The sequence below is a fragment of the Pseudorca crassidens genome, chromosome 2 (genome assembly GCF_039906515.1).
Source record: "Pseudorca crassidens isolate mPseCra1 chromosome 2, mPseCra1.hap1, whole genome shotgun sequence".
NCBI lineage: Eukaryota > Metazoa > Chordata > Mammalia > Artiodactyla > Delphinidae > Pseudorca > Pseudorca crassidens.
Window position 1 is genome coordinate 111,297,422 of NC_090297.1, and position 15,259 is coordinate 111,312,680.

Here is a 15,259-nt window from a genome sequence, read left to right on the forward strand (position 1 = left end):
AGGATTTTTGCATCTATGTTCATCAGTGATATTGGTCTGTAGTTTTCTTTCTTTGTGACATCCTTGTCTGGTTTTGGTATCAAGGTGATGGTGGCCTCGTAGAAGGAATTTGGGAGTGTTCCTCCCTCTGCTATATTTTGGAAGAGTTTGAGAAGGATAGGTGATAGCTCTTCTCTAAATATTTGATAGAATTTGCCTGTGAAGCCATCTGGTCCTGAGCTTTTGTTTGTTGGAAGATTTTTAATCACAGTTTCAATTTCAGTGCTTGTGATTGGTCTGTTCATATTTTCTATTTCTTCCTGATTCAGTCTTGGCAGGTTGTGCATTTCTAAGAATTTGTCCATTTCTTCCACGTTGTCCATTTTATTGGCATAGAGTTGCTTGTAGTAATCTCTCATGATCTTTTGTATTTCTGCAGTGTCTGTTGTTACTTCTCCGTTTTCATTTCTAATTCTATTGATTTGAGTCTTCTCCCTTTTTTTCTTGATGAGTCTGGCTAATGGTTTATCTATTTTGTTTATCTTCTCAAAGAACCAGTCTTTTAGTTGTATTGATCTTTGCTATCGTGTCCTTCATTTCTTTTTCATTTATTTCTGATCTGATTTTTATGATTTCTTTTCTTCTGCTAATTTTGGGGGTTTTTGTTCTTCTTTCTCTAATTGCTTTAGGTGCAAGTGTAGGTTGTTTATTCAAGATGTTTCCTGTTTCTTAAGGTGGGCTTGTATTGCTATAAACTTCCCTCTTAGAACTGCTTTTGCTGCATCCCATAGGTTTTGGGTCGTCGTGTCTCCATTGTCATTTGTTTCTAGGTATTTTTTATTTCCTCTTTGATTTCTTCAGTGATCACTTCATTATTAAGTAGTGTACTGTTTAGTCTCCATGTGTTTGTATTTTTTACAGATCTTTTCCTGTAATTGATATCTAGTCTCATAGCGTTGTGGTCGGAAAAGATACTTGATACAATTTCAGTTTTCTGAAATTTACCAAGACTTGATTTGTGACCCAAGATATGATCTGTCCTGGAGAATGTTCCATAAGCACTTGAGAAAAATGTGTATTCTATTGTTTTTGGATGAAGTGTCCTATAAATATCAATTAAGTCCATCTTGTTTAATGTATCATTTAAAGCTTGTGTTTCCTTATTTATTTTCATTTTGGATGATCTGTCCATTGGTGAAAGTGGGGTGTTAAAGTCCCCTACTATGAATGTGTTACTGTCGATTTCCCCTTTTATGGCTGTTAGTATTTGCCTTATGTATTGAGGTGCTCCTATGTTGGGTGCATAAATATTTACAATTGTTATATCTTCTTCTTGGATTGATCCCTTGATCATTATATAGTGTCCTTCTTTGTCTCTTGTAATAGTCTTTATTTTAAAGTCTATTTTGTCTTATATGAGAATTGATACTCCAGCTTTCTTTCGGTTTCCATTTGCATGGAATATATTTTTCCATCCCCTTACTTTCAGTCTGTATGTGTCTCTAGGTCTGAAGTGGGTCTCTTGTAGACAGCATATATATGGGTCTTGTTTTTGTATCCATTCAGCCAATCTGTGTCTTTTGGTGGGAGCATTTAGTCCATTTACATTTAAGGTAATTATCGATATGTATGTTCCTATTCCCATTTTCTTAATTGTTTTGGGTTCATTATTGTAGGTCTTTTCCTTCTCTTGTGTTTCTTGCCTAGAGAAGTTCCTTTAGCATTTGTTGTAAAGCTGGTTTGGTGGTGCTGATCTCTCTCAACTTTTGCTTGTCTGTAAAGGTTTTAATTTCTCCATCAAATCTGAATGAGATTCTTGCTGGGTAGAGTAATCTTGGTTGCAGGTTTTTCTCCTTCATCACTTTAAATATGTCCTGCCACTCCCTTCTGGCTTGCAGAGTCTCTGCTGGAAGATCAGCTGTTAACCTTATGGGGATTCCCTTGTGTGTTATTTGTTGTTTTTCCCTTGCTGCTTTTAATATGCTTTCTTTGTATTTAATTTTTGACAGTTTGATTAATATGTGTCTTGGCATATTTCTCCTTGGATTTACCCTGTATGGGACTCTCTGTGCTTTCTGGACTTGATTAACTATTTCCTTTCCCATATTAGGGAAGTTTTCAACTATAATCTCTTCAAATATTTTCTCAGTCCCTTTCTTTTTCTCTTCTTCTTCTGGAACCCCTATAATTCGAATGTTGGTGCGTTTAATGTTGTCCCAGAGGTCTCTGAGACTGTCCTCAGTTCTTTTCATTCTTTTTTCTTTATTCTGCTCTGCAGTAGTTATTTCCACTATTTCATCTTCCAGGTCACATATCCGTTCTTCTGCCTCAGTTATTCTGCTATTGATCCCATCTAGAGTATTTTTCATTTCATTTATTGTGTTGTTCATTGTTGTTTGTTTCATCTTTAGTTCTTCTAGATCCTTGTTAAATGTTTCTTGCATTTTGTCTATCTATTTCCAAGATTTTGGATCATCTTTACTATCATTATTCTGAATTCTTTTTCAGGTAGACTGCCTATTTCCTCTTCATTTTTTAGGTCTGGTGGGTTTTTATCTTGCTCCTTCATCTGCTGTGTGTTTTTCTGTCTTCTCATTTTGCTTATCTTACTGTGTTTGGGGTCTCCTTTTTGCAGGCTGCAGGTTCGTAGTTCCCGTTGTTTTTGGTGTCTGTCCCCAGTGGCTAAGGTTGGTTCAGTGGGTTGTGTAGGCTTCCTGGTGGAGGGGACTAGTGCCTGTGTTCTGGTGGATGAGGCTGGATCTTGTCTTTCTGGTGGGCAGGTCCACGTCTGGTGGTGTGTTTTGGGGTGTCTGTGGACTTATTATGATTTTAGGCAGCCTCTCTGCTAATGGGTGGGGTTGTTTTCCTGTTTTGCTAGTTGTTTGGCATCGGGTGTCCAGCACTGTAGCTTGCTGGTCGTTGAGTGAAGTTGGGTGCTGGCATTGAGATGGAGATCTCTGGGAGATTTTCACCGTTTGATATTATGTGGAGCTGGGAGGTGTCTTGTTGACCAGTGTCCTGAAGTTGGCTTTCCCACCTCAGAGGTATAGCACTGACTCCTGGCTGCAGCACCAAGAGCCTTTCATCCACATGGCTCAGAATAAAAGGGAGAAAAAGTAGAGAGAAAGAATTAGTAGAAGTAGGAAGAAAGAAAGAAAGAAAGAAGGAAGAAAAGAAGGAAAGGAGGAAAGAAAGGAAAGAAACAGGAAGGAGGGAGGGAGGGAGGGACGGTGGGAGGAAGGAAGGAAGGAGGGAAGGAAGGAAAAAAGAAAGAGAAAGAAGATAAAGTAAAATAAAATAGAGTAAATTATAATAAAGTTATCAAATTAAAAAATAATTATTAAGAAAAAAATTTAAAAAAAACAGACGGATAGAACCTTAGGACAAATGGTGGAAGCTAAGCTATACAGACAAAATCTCACACAGAAGCATACACATACACACTCACAAAAAGAGGAAAAGGGGGAAAAAATCATAAATCTTGCTCTCAAAGTCCACCTCCTCAATTTGGGATGATTCGTTGTCTATTCATGTATTCCACAGATGCAGGGTACATCAAGTTGATTGTGGAGCTTTAATCCGCTGCTTCTGAGGCTGCTGGGAGAGATTTCCCTTTCTCTTCTTTGTTCTCACAGCTCCCAGATTTGGCCCCACCTCTGCGTGTAGGTCGCTGGAGGGCGTCTGTTTTTCGCTCAGACAGGACGGGGTTAAAGGAGCCGCTGATTCGGGGGCTCTGGCTCACTCAGGCCGGGGGGAGGGAGGGGCACGGAGTGCGGGGCGAGCCTGCGGCGGCAGAGGCCGCCGTGACGTTGCACCAGCCTGAGGCTCACCGTGCGTTCTCCCGGGGAAGTTGTCCCTGGATCCCGGGAACCCGGCAGTGGCGGGCTGCACAGGCTCCCCGGAAAGGAGGTGTGGATAGTGACCTGTGCTCGCACAGAGGCTTCTTGGCGGCGGCAGCAGCAGCCTTAGCGTCTCCTGCCCGTCTCTGGGGTCCGCGCTTTTAGCCGCAGCTCACGCGCGTCTCTGGAGCTCCTTTAAGCAGCGCTCTTAATCCCCTCTCCTCGCACACCAGGAAGCAAAGAGGGAAGAAAAAGTCTGTTGCCTCTTCGGCAGCTCCAGACCTTTTCCCGGACTCCCTCCCGCCCCCCCCCCCCCCCCCCCCCCCGTGGTGCACTAACCCGTTCAGGCTGCGTTCACGCCGCCAACCCGTCCTCTCCCTGCGCTCTGACCAAAGCCCGAGCCTTAGCTCGCAGCCCTGCCCGCCCCAGCGGGTGAGCAGACAAGCCTCTCGGGCTGGTGAGTGCCGGTCAGCACCGATCCTCTGTGCGGGGAATCTCCCCGCTTTGCCCTCTGCACGCCTGTTGCTGTGCTCTCCTCCGTGGCTCCGAAGCTCCCCCCCTCTGCCACCCGCAGTCTCCGCCCGCGAAGGGGCTTCCTAGCGTGTGGAAACTTTTCCTCCTTTACAGCTCCCTCCCACTGGTGCAGGTCCCGTCCCTATTCTTTTGTTTCTGTTTTTTCTTTTTTTCTTTTGCCCTACCCAGGTACGTGGTAGGGGGGGTTCTTGCCTTTTGGGAGGTCTGAGGTCTTCTGCCAGCGTTCAGTAGGTGTTCTGTAGGAGTTGTTCCACGTGTAGATGTATTTCTGATGTATGTGTGGGGAGGAAGGTGATCTCCGCGTCTTACTCTTCCGCCATCTTCCCCTCGTCCCTTCTCTAATTGTTTGATAGAATTCACTTGTGAAGCCATCTGGTCCTGGACTTTTGTTTGTTGGAAGATTTTTAATCAGAGTTTCAATTTCATTACTTGTGATTGGTCTGTTCATATTTTCTATTTCTTCCTGGTTCGGTCTTGGAAGGTTATACCTTTCTAAGAATTTGTCCATTTCTTCCAGATTGTCCATTTTATTGGCATAGAGTTGCTTGTAGTAGTGTCTTATGATGCTTTGTATTTCTGCAGTGTCCGTTGTAACTTCTCCTTTTTCATTTCTAATTTTAATTGATTTGAATCCTCTCCCTCTTTTTCTTGATGAGTCTGGCTAAAGGTTTATCTATTTTGTTTATCTTCTCAAAGAACCGGCTTTTAGTTTTATTGATCTTTGCTATTGTTTTCTTTGTTTCTATTTCATTTATTTCTGCTCTGATCTTTATGATTTCTTTCCTTCTACTAACTTTGGGTTTGTGTTTTTTTCAATTGAAATTTTTTTTAATAATTTATTTTACTGAAGTATAGTTGATTTACAATGTGTTAATTTCTACTGTGCAGCAAAATGAGTCACTTATACATATATGTACATTCTTTTTCATATTATTTTCCATTATGGTTTATCACAGGATACTGGATGTAGTTCCCTGTTCTATACAGTAGGACCTTGTTATCTATCCATTCTATATATAAAAGTTTGCATCTGCTAATCCCGAACTCCCAACCCATTAACTTTGGGGTTTGTTTGTTCTTCTCTCTCTAGTTCCTTTAAGTGTCAGTTTACATTGTTTATTTGAGATTTTTCTTGTTTCTTGAAGTAGGCTTGTATTGCTATAAACTTCCCTCTTAGAACTGCTTTTGCTGCATCCCATAGGTTTTGGATCATCATGTTTTCATTGTCATTTGTCTCTAGGTATTTTTTGATTTCCTCTTTGATTTCTTCAGTGATCTCTTGGTTATTTAGTAACGTACTGTTTAGCTTCTATGTGTTTGTGTTTTTTACGTTTTTTTCCCCTGTAATTGATTTCTAATCTCTTAGTGTTGTGGTCGGAAAAGATGCTTGATATGATTTCAACTTCCTTAAATTTACTGAGGCTTGATTTGTGACCCGAGTTGTGATCAGTCCTGGAGAATGTTCCTTGTGTACTTGAGAAGAAAGTGTAATCTGCTAATTTTGGATGGAATGTCCTATAAACATCAATTAAATCTATCTGATCTGTTGTGTCATTTAAAGCTTTTGTTTCCTTATTAATTTTCTGTCTGGATGATTTGTCCACTGGTGAAAGTGGGGTGTTTAAGTCCCCCACTATTATTGTGTTACTGTCGATTTCCTCTTTTATAGCTGTTAGCATTTGCCTTATGTATTGAGGTGCTCCTGTGTTGGGTGCATATATATTTATAATTGTTATATCTTCTTCTTGGATTGATCCCTTGATCATTACATAGTGTCCTTCCTTGTCTCTTGTAACATTCTTTATTTTAAAGTCTATTTTATCTGCTATGAGTATTGCTACTCCAGCTTTCTTTTGATTTCCATTTGCAAGGAATATCTTTTTCCATCCCCTCACTTTCAGTCTGTATGTGTCCCTAGGTCTGAAGTGGGTCTCTTGTAGACAGCATATATATGTGTCTTGTCTTTGTATCCATTCAGTGAGCCTGTGTCTTTTGGTTGGAGCATTTAATCCATTCACGTTTAAGGTAATTATCGATACGTATGTTCCTATTCCCATTTTATTAATTCTTATGGGTTTGTTTTTGTAGGTCCTTTTCTTCTCTTGTGTTTCTCACTTAGAGAAGTTTCTTTAGCATTTGTTGTAGGGCTGGTTTGGTGGTACTGAATTCTCTTAGCTTTTGCTTGTCTGTAAAGCTTGTGATTTCTCCGTCGAATCTGAATGAGATCCTTGCCAGGTAGAGTAATCTTGGTTGTACGTTCTCGCTTTCATCACTTTAAATATATGGTGCCACTCCCTTCTGGCTTGTAGAGTTTCTGCTGAGCAATCAGCTGTTAACCTTATGGGAGTTCCCCTGTATGTTATTTGTCGTTTTCCCTTGTTGCTTTCAATAATTTTTCTTTGTTTTTAATTTTTGTCAATTTGATTACTATGTGTCTTGGCATGTTTCTCCTTGGGTTTATCCTGCCTGGGACTCTGTGCGCTTCCTGGACTTGGGTGCCTATTTCCTTTACCATGTTAGGGAAGTTTTCAACTATAATCTCTTCAGATATTTTCTCGGGTCCTTTCTCTCTCTCTTCTCCTTCTGGGACCCCTGTAATGCGAATGTTGTTGCATTTAATGTTGTCCCAGAGGTCTCTTAGGCTATCTTCATTTCTTTTCATTCTTTTTTCTTTAGTGTGTTCCGTGGCAGTGAATTTCACCATTCTGTCTTCCAGGTCACTTATCCGTTCTTCTGCCTCAGTTATTCTGCTATTGATTCCTTCTAGTGTACTTTTCATTTCAGTTATTGTATTGTTCATCCCTTTTGTTTGTTCTTTAATTCTTCTAGGTCTTTGTTAAACATTTCTTGCATCTTCTCGATCTTTGCCTCCATTCTTTTTCCGAGGTCCTGGATCATCTTCACTATCATTATTCTGAATTCTTTTTCTGGAAGGTTGCCTATCTCCACTTCATTTAGTTGTTTTTCTGGGGTTTTATCTTGTTCCTTCATCTGTACAAAGTCCTCTGCCTTTTCATTTTGTCTGTCTTTTTGTGAAAGTTTTCCTTCCACAGGCTGCAGAGTTGTAGTTCTTCTTGCTTCTGCTGTAGTGTTTTTTAAGTGTATCTCTTTGTATACCTTTTTAAGTGGTTGTTCTACATGTTATATATACATAACATAGTCTATGCCTGTTGACTTTACTGGTTTGAGTTAAGTATAGAAACCCTATTTCTCTTTACCCTCCCCTGTTTATAATGTAATTTTTAAAAATATGTCCTCGGTGTTCATTTAGAACCATATTGGACAGTTACAATTTTTATTTCAACTGTCAAACATAATTTAGAAAACTCATGAGAAGAAAACCTATTGTACTTACCCATATTTTTTCTTACCATGTTCTTTCTTACTTTCTGATGTTTCAAGGTTCCAGTAAAGTCAGCCACCTCTGAAGCTACCGGTTTTCACAGCTTTGCCTACTGTGGTAGAACTATCAGCCAAAGGACCAGAGAGTGGGAGAAGCTCCAGACTGACACACCTTAGTCTCATATTCTTATCCAAGGGCCTGTAGTTTTCTGTTGTTGTTTTTTAACAGATACCCTGTTTTTTGTATGCTTCTGTTCAATGTCCAGAATACTGAAATGGTTGTTTTTGACAATTTTGTCAATTTTGATAATAGCTTTTGGGGGAGAGGATTTATCAATCGAAATATTTTGTAGTAGAATTGTTTTAGAGAAGAGTAAAGGTCAAATGAGAGGATCCGTGGTGCAACATAAACATGTAGGAAGAGTTCAGGTCAACGTGGGAGAGAAAATATCAAATGATATAACAAAGTCTCCCAGGAGTGAAGGATATGTTTTTAGTTTGAAAGCAACCATTGAGTACCTAGGATAATGACTGGGAAAATAAAAACCTACACCAAGACACATTATAGAAATATTTTAGAGTATTGGATAAAGCTTCAGAAAGAGAATCCACATGGAAGGGTATAGGATTGGAATGTGTCATTAAATTTTGTAGGAAGATAATGTCTAACCCCCAATCTGTTCTTAATTAAATTACTCTAGAATGAAGGTAGAGTAAGGACTTGTTCACAAATGTAGGGTCTCAAAAAATGTATGTCCCATGTAGCTGCTCTCAGAAAGCTATGGAGGGATATGCACCAATACAATGAAGCAATAAGGCAAAAAAGTAAATGGAGGGGAAAAAAGGAGCAGTTAATTCCTGGAGAAGTTTGTATAAGGATAAAAGTAATCATAATACATACCTTTTTTAATATTAAAATTAAAAATAATTATTTATTTATTTTAATTAATTATTTGGGCTGTGCCAGGTCTCAGTTTGTGGCACGTATGATCTTTGTTGCGGCGTGCACGTGGGATCTAGTTCCCCGGCCGGGGATTGAATCCGGCCCCCCTGCATTAGGAGCAAGGAGTCTTGCTCACTGGACCACCAGGGAAGTCCCATTAATGTTAAAATTAAAAAAAATTTTCATAGTATGTAACTTGATTCAGCAGCAATTGGTATTTATATAGTCACATAATAATGAGAACACTGGACAGTTTGAGCAGGGAGCGACATAACCAGATTTCACGAATGTACACTAAAAAATCAACTATTGAAGTATTACGTAAAATAAACCCCTTCTAGGTGTACAGTTTGATGAATTTTGACAAGTGTATGCAGCCATGTAACCACCATCACAATTAAATATAGACCGTTTCAGTCACCCAAAAGGTTCTCTTGTGCCCTATCCCAGCTTTGTGCCCCGCAGGCAGTGACTGACCTGTTTTCTATCACTTTAAATGAGATTTATCCTTTTTAGAGTTTGGTGTAAATGGAATCATGCCATATGTGCTTCTTTGTGTCTCGTTTCTTTCACTCAGCAGAATGTTATTGAGATTCATCCATGCGGTCGCACCATCAGCAATTCTTTTTTTAATGCTAAGTGGTGTTCTCTTGTATGGATGTGCCACCATTAGTTCATCTGTTCACCGAGATTTAGGTTTTAAAGGGACCCTGTGGAATAGACTCCAGGGGCCAGAGTGGAAGCAGAAGACCTGTCTCAGGTGGTCCAGGTAAGAGATGCAAGAGTCTGTTCCTCCAGCCCCAGTGCCATTCCCCAAACACACCAAGCACATCCCCACCTTAGGGCCTCAGGTGTTCCCAGCCGGAAGGCTCGTCTCCCAGGCGTCTGTGGGTTTGCCTTCTCACTTCATTTAGGCGTCTGTTCAGCCATCACTCCCTCCCCCACCCCTGCCCGCTTGTCCCCTCTCCTTGACTTGCGTTTCTTCTTTGCCCTTATGGTCATTGACCTTATACCTCTTTGTATACTTCTTGTCTGCTGCCCCCACCAAGAGTGTGAGCTTCATGGTGGCCATGTCTAGAATGTACGCATTTTATAAATATGTGTGGAGTGACTCAGTGTGGCTTCCTGAGAGCAAGGTCTGTGTCTGTCACCTGTGAAGTACAAGGTGTGGTACTGGGTGGCAGTCGAGGGTTAAAGCTGTAAGTATTAAATTTCCACGTGGATGTGCCTTTCAGGTGACTCCAGGTGCAGTTCCCCGGGTAGAGACAGGGCCTTAAAAGTGATGGCCAGGGTGACCACAGTGGGCCAGGGGTGTGGCAGTGAGCAGTCTCAGGGAGGCCACCACTTTTCTGAGTGTCATGTGAGGCCTGTGACCCCCCACCCCCCAGTACTGGTTGGAGAGCTTCTCCCTGGTGTGCAGGGGAACCGGATGGGACCCTCCCCCAACCCCGCCCCCAAAAGCCTTCTGGCCACTGACCTTTGTGTACCCTGTGTGTTCTTTCCCACTGCTGGGACTCACCAGCATGATTCTGGACCAGGCCACCTCTTGGAACGCTTGACCAGCTGGTAGTAATGTCCCAGAACAAAGTAACGAGAGCATTAACAGCTGTGGATGGATTGGGCGTAGAGTAACCGCTTACAGCAACAATAGATCTTAATCACAGTCTGCTGGTGTGGCAGCTGCTGAGGTGCCGCCTTGATCTCTGTAGCTTCCAGGTGGCCACTTCCGTGCTGCAGACCTCCTGAAACGTGAGGTTCTGCTGTGGTGGTGGAATGATAATTGTGTAGATTTTCCTCTGAAACTTAATTTCACAAACTGGCAAAACAGGCTTGTTATATTTATCTCTTAAATCATTAGGGAATCATAATTAGACCCCAAATGGTTTTAAATGTTTCTGTATTAATAATTTTTAGCCTGAAACCACCGCTAATAATTGGTTCTTGGGATTGGTATTTGGAAATGTCTTAGGAGATTCTAAATAAAAAGGCACCTTCTGTGCTTGGCTAGAGGACAGTTTTTTTTTTTTTTGCGGTATGCGGGCCTCTCACTGTTGTGGCCTCTCCCGTTTTGGAGCACAGGCTCCGGACGGCCATGGCTCATGGGCCTAGCCGCTACGCAGCATGTGGGATCCTCCCGGACCGGGGCACGAACCCGTGTCCCCTGCATCGGCAGGCGGACTCCCAACCGCTGAGCCACCAGGGAAGCCCTAGAGGACAGTTTTTAACAGTCACTTTGCTTTGTTGTAGGTAAACAGCAGGGGCAGAATGGTTTAGCGTGGAGATTTGATTTGGGCCCCATTGGTGGACAGTGGTAGTTCACTCACGGAGGGCTCACTCTGCGGGCTGTGTTCTGATCGCTTTGCTGTGTGAACCTGTTTAAATATAGCAGTAGGTCCTGCTACTCTCCCATCCTGCAGGTGGGGGCACCAAGTAGCCAGGCCAAAGTTAAGGAGCCAGTCAGTTCTGGAACCAGGATTGGAGCCCAGTCTGACTCCAGAACCTGTACTTTTAACCTCTCTTATACTGCTTCCATTTATTGAGCACTTATTTCATGTCAGTGTCCTGAACAGATACTGGTCCACCTAAATCCTCACATCAGGTGTGATTCGTGGTATTGAAGAGGAAGCCAAGGCTTAGATTAAGAATTTGCCCCGGTTCATTTCTCCTCTCTCCCTCCTTTCTTCTCTTTTTCTTCTCTCTGTCACATATATTTACTAAGAGCTTAATATGTATCAGACACTGTTCTGGGCTCTGGGGTTACCTCAGCAATGAAGGTAATTGTCAAAAGACAGATGTGATTCACATTCTCATAATGTTTAAATTCCAGTGGAAAGACACATATAGTGAACCAATAAATAAGTGAATACATAAGAAAATGCCCCCCCCAAAAAAAGAGAGAGAGAGAAAAAAAGAAAATGTCAAATAGTGTTACCAACCAGGGTTCTTGGCATCGTTAATCAATAGAAATTGATAATAGGCCAGATAAGTTCACGCAAGGCGTTATTGAGGCCCCTCCTGCAGCAGCAGGGGGGAGTGAAAACAAGCAACAGGTTCCCTTGCCGGTTCCCCGAGGCAGGGAGAGCTGGTTCGTATATGGGGTGAGGGGAGGGGTGTGTCCAGCACTCGGGCCAGAGGGGTGCTTAGGAGGTCTGCCCATCCCTTCGGTGGTGGTGTGTGCAGGGGGCTTGCGCAGGACCCTGCTTTTGCTCCCGGCTCTTCAGAAATGGCAGTTGGGTTTTGGGTTTTCCGTGTTTTTTGTATCTTTGCCCCGACTGCACATGCACGCAGGTATTTTTAGTCCCTAATAGTTTCCTTGTATTTCATTGCTTGAGGAGACGTGTGTCCAGGTACAAGCACAGCAGCAAAGGGTCCCAGGGCCCAGCCTGTCTCAGTAGCAAGTACCAGACAGAGAACTGAAATAAGGTGATGTGATAGAGAGGAGAGGGGTCACTTAGATGGTTCTTAAGGAGTCCTCTTTGTGAGGAAGTGACCTCTCAGCTGAGCTCTGGATGACAAGTCAGCCTACCATGGGTAAGACCAGGGAAAGAACATTCCAGACAGAGGGGCCACCTACAAATGCCTCAGAGTGTGACATAGGGGGAAAAGGGGTAAGTGGGCAGAGAAGAGGGCAGTGGGAAGGAGGGTAGATCATGGCGGCCTTGGTGAGCCCACCTGGAGACTTGGAGTTTTATTTGTAAGCACAATGGGAAGGTGTTGGAAGGTTTTAATCAGGTGACTGATGCGATCTGATTTTGGTGTGTAAGAGGTTGTGTTGTCTTCTGGGTGGGGACTGGATTGCAGGAGGCTGTGTGGCAGCGTCTTTGGACGTGGTTGTTACGGTCCTGGTAAGAGATGGTGATGGCTAGTATTGGGGTGGTGGAGATGGAGAGAGAGGAGTATGTGGGTTTGGGTGTGTTTTGGAGGAAGAGACGGCTTAACTTGCTGGTGAATTTGATGCTAGATGAATTTGATGAATTTGATGATAGAAAGAGAGCTGAATGTGGCCTGAGCCGCTAGGCTTACTAAAATTGAGAAAGCCGAGGTGAAGCAGCTTGCGGAGGGTCCGTTTTAGACATGCTGAGTTTGTGTACCTCTTGGTTGGCCTGTCAGGGAGGCGTCTCTATGAGGCCTGACTGGAAGGAGACAGGACTCTGGACACCCCTTTCAGTGAAGGGAGCAGAGAAAGGTGGTCGCCAGAGGGGCTGGGGGGCGAGGCAGGGTCTTTGCAAACATGGATAATGGAGCATGTTTGTTTCCTGGTGGGAGGTGTCCACGGGGAGAGAGACGGCAGTAGAGGAGAAGGGGCGTGGCTGCAGGGGTGTTGCCCTCCAGAAGGTGAGACAGTGCCAGCCCCAGCGCCAGACCCTTCTGAGAAGGTAACTGAGGGATGGCAGGGAGGGCGGGGCTGGGGGGCGGTGGTTTGGGTGGTGAGAGGATGAGGGGCCTCCCATCCAGTTGCTTCCAGTTTTCTCCTGATGAAGAGGCAGGTTCATAGGGTGGGCAGAGGGTGGGAGTATGGAGGGTTTGAAGAGAGGAGGGGGTGAGGTGTTGTCTCACCAGGGGCTTACCATGGGATTGTGGCATGTCCATTTGAGAACGGGCCGCACGTGTTCTCAGGTAGCGGTCAGCGGGGAGTGGGGTAAGCAGCGGAGCGGCAGGCGTGCAGATCCGTGGGTGTAACCAGGGCGGGGGATTTTCCAGGTGTGGACGGTGGAGCAAGGGAAGCCAGCGTGGGTTGAGGGCTGCAGGATTGTAGTCTTTCTGTCTCCACCCAGTCCTGCTGCCCGAGTAACCATTTCCACCTCTTTCTCCCCTAAGAAGTGCCCGCAGGGGCCTCCCGGGCTAAGCAGTGCTGGGCTTCTGCACCTCTAGGTACCGACCAGCACCCCCGGCAGCACCTCCCTCCCTCCCCCCTTCCTGTTCCCTGAACCTCTTGTCTTTGGTTGACTCAGGACCTCCCCGAGAGAAAGGAGAAAGTGGAGGAAGCCCCAAAGGTCAGCTGAAGCCTGTGTCTGCACAGGGGCTGTTGCTGCGCTGTCTCCAGATCTGCTTGGAGAGACGCAACATGTAAACCAGTGAAACGAATACTACTGTGCCTGAGTGGTACCTTTTCTTTTCCTCCCTAGGGTTTGGAGAAGACCTCTGGTCAAGGATTTGCTAGAACCACTGGTGAGATCCTGAGCTGCCATCTGTTCCTAGGACATGTCTTTGCAGCTCCTGATTCACTTCTCCCAGCCTCCCTTCCAGCTTTGTCCCACGCTGACCCCTCAGTGTAGGAAATAGCCCTTTTTATTCCTCTAGGATGCTTTCTTTTAATTAATTAACTTATTTATTAATTTTTATTTTTTGGGGGGCTGCATTGGGTCTTCATAGCTGCACGAGGGCTTTCTCTAGTTGCAGTGCACAGGCTTCTCATTGCGGTGGCTTCTCTTGCTGCGGAGCACGGGCTCGAGGCACATGGGCTTCAATAGTTGTGGCTCGCGGGCTCTAGAGCACAGGCTCAGTAGTTATGGCGCACAGGCTTAGTTGCTCCGCGGCATGTGGGATCTTCCCGGACCAGGGGTTGAACCCGTGTCCCCTTCATTGGCAGGCGGGTTCTTAACCACTGTGCCACCAGGGAAGCCTCCTTAGGATGCTTTCTTGATTAAAGAATGTCATCCAGCAAACCCTCCCCATCCAGCTGAGGATGTGGAGGCCGAGACCCAGAAGGATGTAGCTTCACTTCCCATCTCATCCTGCCCCTGAGGGTGGGGCCAGGGCCTTCTGGGGGGCAGGTGGGGTACGGTCCTCTGAGACAGCCCCGGTGCCTCCAGAACACAACCTTCTGCTTTCCAGCTTGTACACAGCTCGTTCCTAAAGCTTCCGTTGACCCCTGTAAGACGGAGAAACTGAGGACAAGCATCTTTGCGGTTCCCATGGAAATGAGGTGAGCGGAGGTGTAGAGAGGCCGCTGGCAAAGGGCAACTGTAAACGTCTGCTCAGTCCCTAGAGGGTGGCGGCAAGGATGGTACTGGGGAGGGGGATAAAGTTTTCAGGAACTCCTGCGTCAGACCCAGGCTCTAAGGCTGTGACCCACAGTGACTTACACAGTCTGTCTCCGTTTCTGTACAGTGATGGCCTGTGACTCTCCCCTACCCTGGATGCCATGAGATCGGCATGTCCACCACATCTTCTGCTTTAACGGCAGACACCATTCTTAGTGTCAGTGATGCCAGACTATTCTGTTTGACTTGAAATGCTATAGGATGTATGTTTTTTGTTTCGTTTTTCTAAATGGCAGGTCTGCCTTTCTAACCATGTGTGACTTAGGCGATAGAGTTAGTGGAGTGGTGGGATGAGGTGTGGCATGTGCTTAAACACAGGGAGGAGTGGTTTGGGCATTGCAGACGTGTCCTGCATTGTGGACGGTCCAAACTTGCATCCCTTGAGGTTCATGAATCATCAGGCAGGCCCAAGGTCAGCCCAGTGAGGGCTTTTGCCCATCTCTCTCTGTGGAGTTCCCTGGTGTGTTTTTATTTCCCTCTGCCTCTCCCCTTCCCCAAACTCTCCAACCCCTGTGTCCCCTGGCGTGGTGCTCCCTTTGCTCTGTGTTATGATTACCTGGGCACTTGTCTTGTTGCCA

General features: G+C 44.6%; 1 protein-coding gene across 5 annotated transcripts in view; it reads left to right on the forward strand.

The window, feature by feature from the left end:
• TDRD10 (tudor domain containing 10) overlaps window positions 1-15,259 on the forward strand; it is a 53,706-nt gene that overhangs the window by 33,483 nt on the left and 4,964 nt on the right. For all 5 annotated transcript variants that reach the window (XM_067727973.1, XM_067727972.1, XM_067727976.1 and 2 more), the window contains exons 7-8: window positions 13,764-13,806; window positions 14,473-14,563. In XM_067727973.1, coding sequence (XP_067584074.1) covers window positions 13,764-13,806; window positions 14,473-14,563 — 134 coding nt within the window. The remainder of the gene's footprint in view (window positions 1-13,763; window positions 13,807-14,472; window positions 14,564-15,259) is intronic.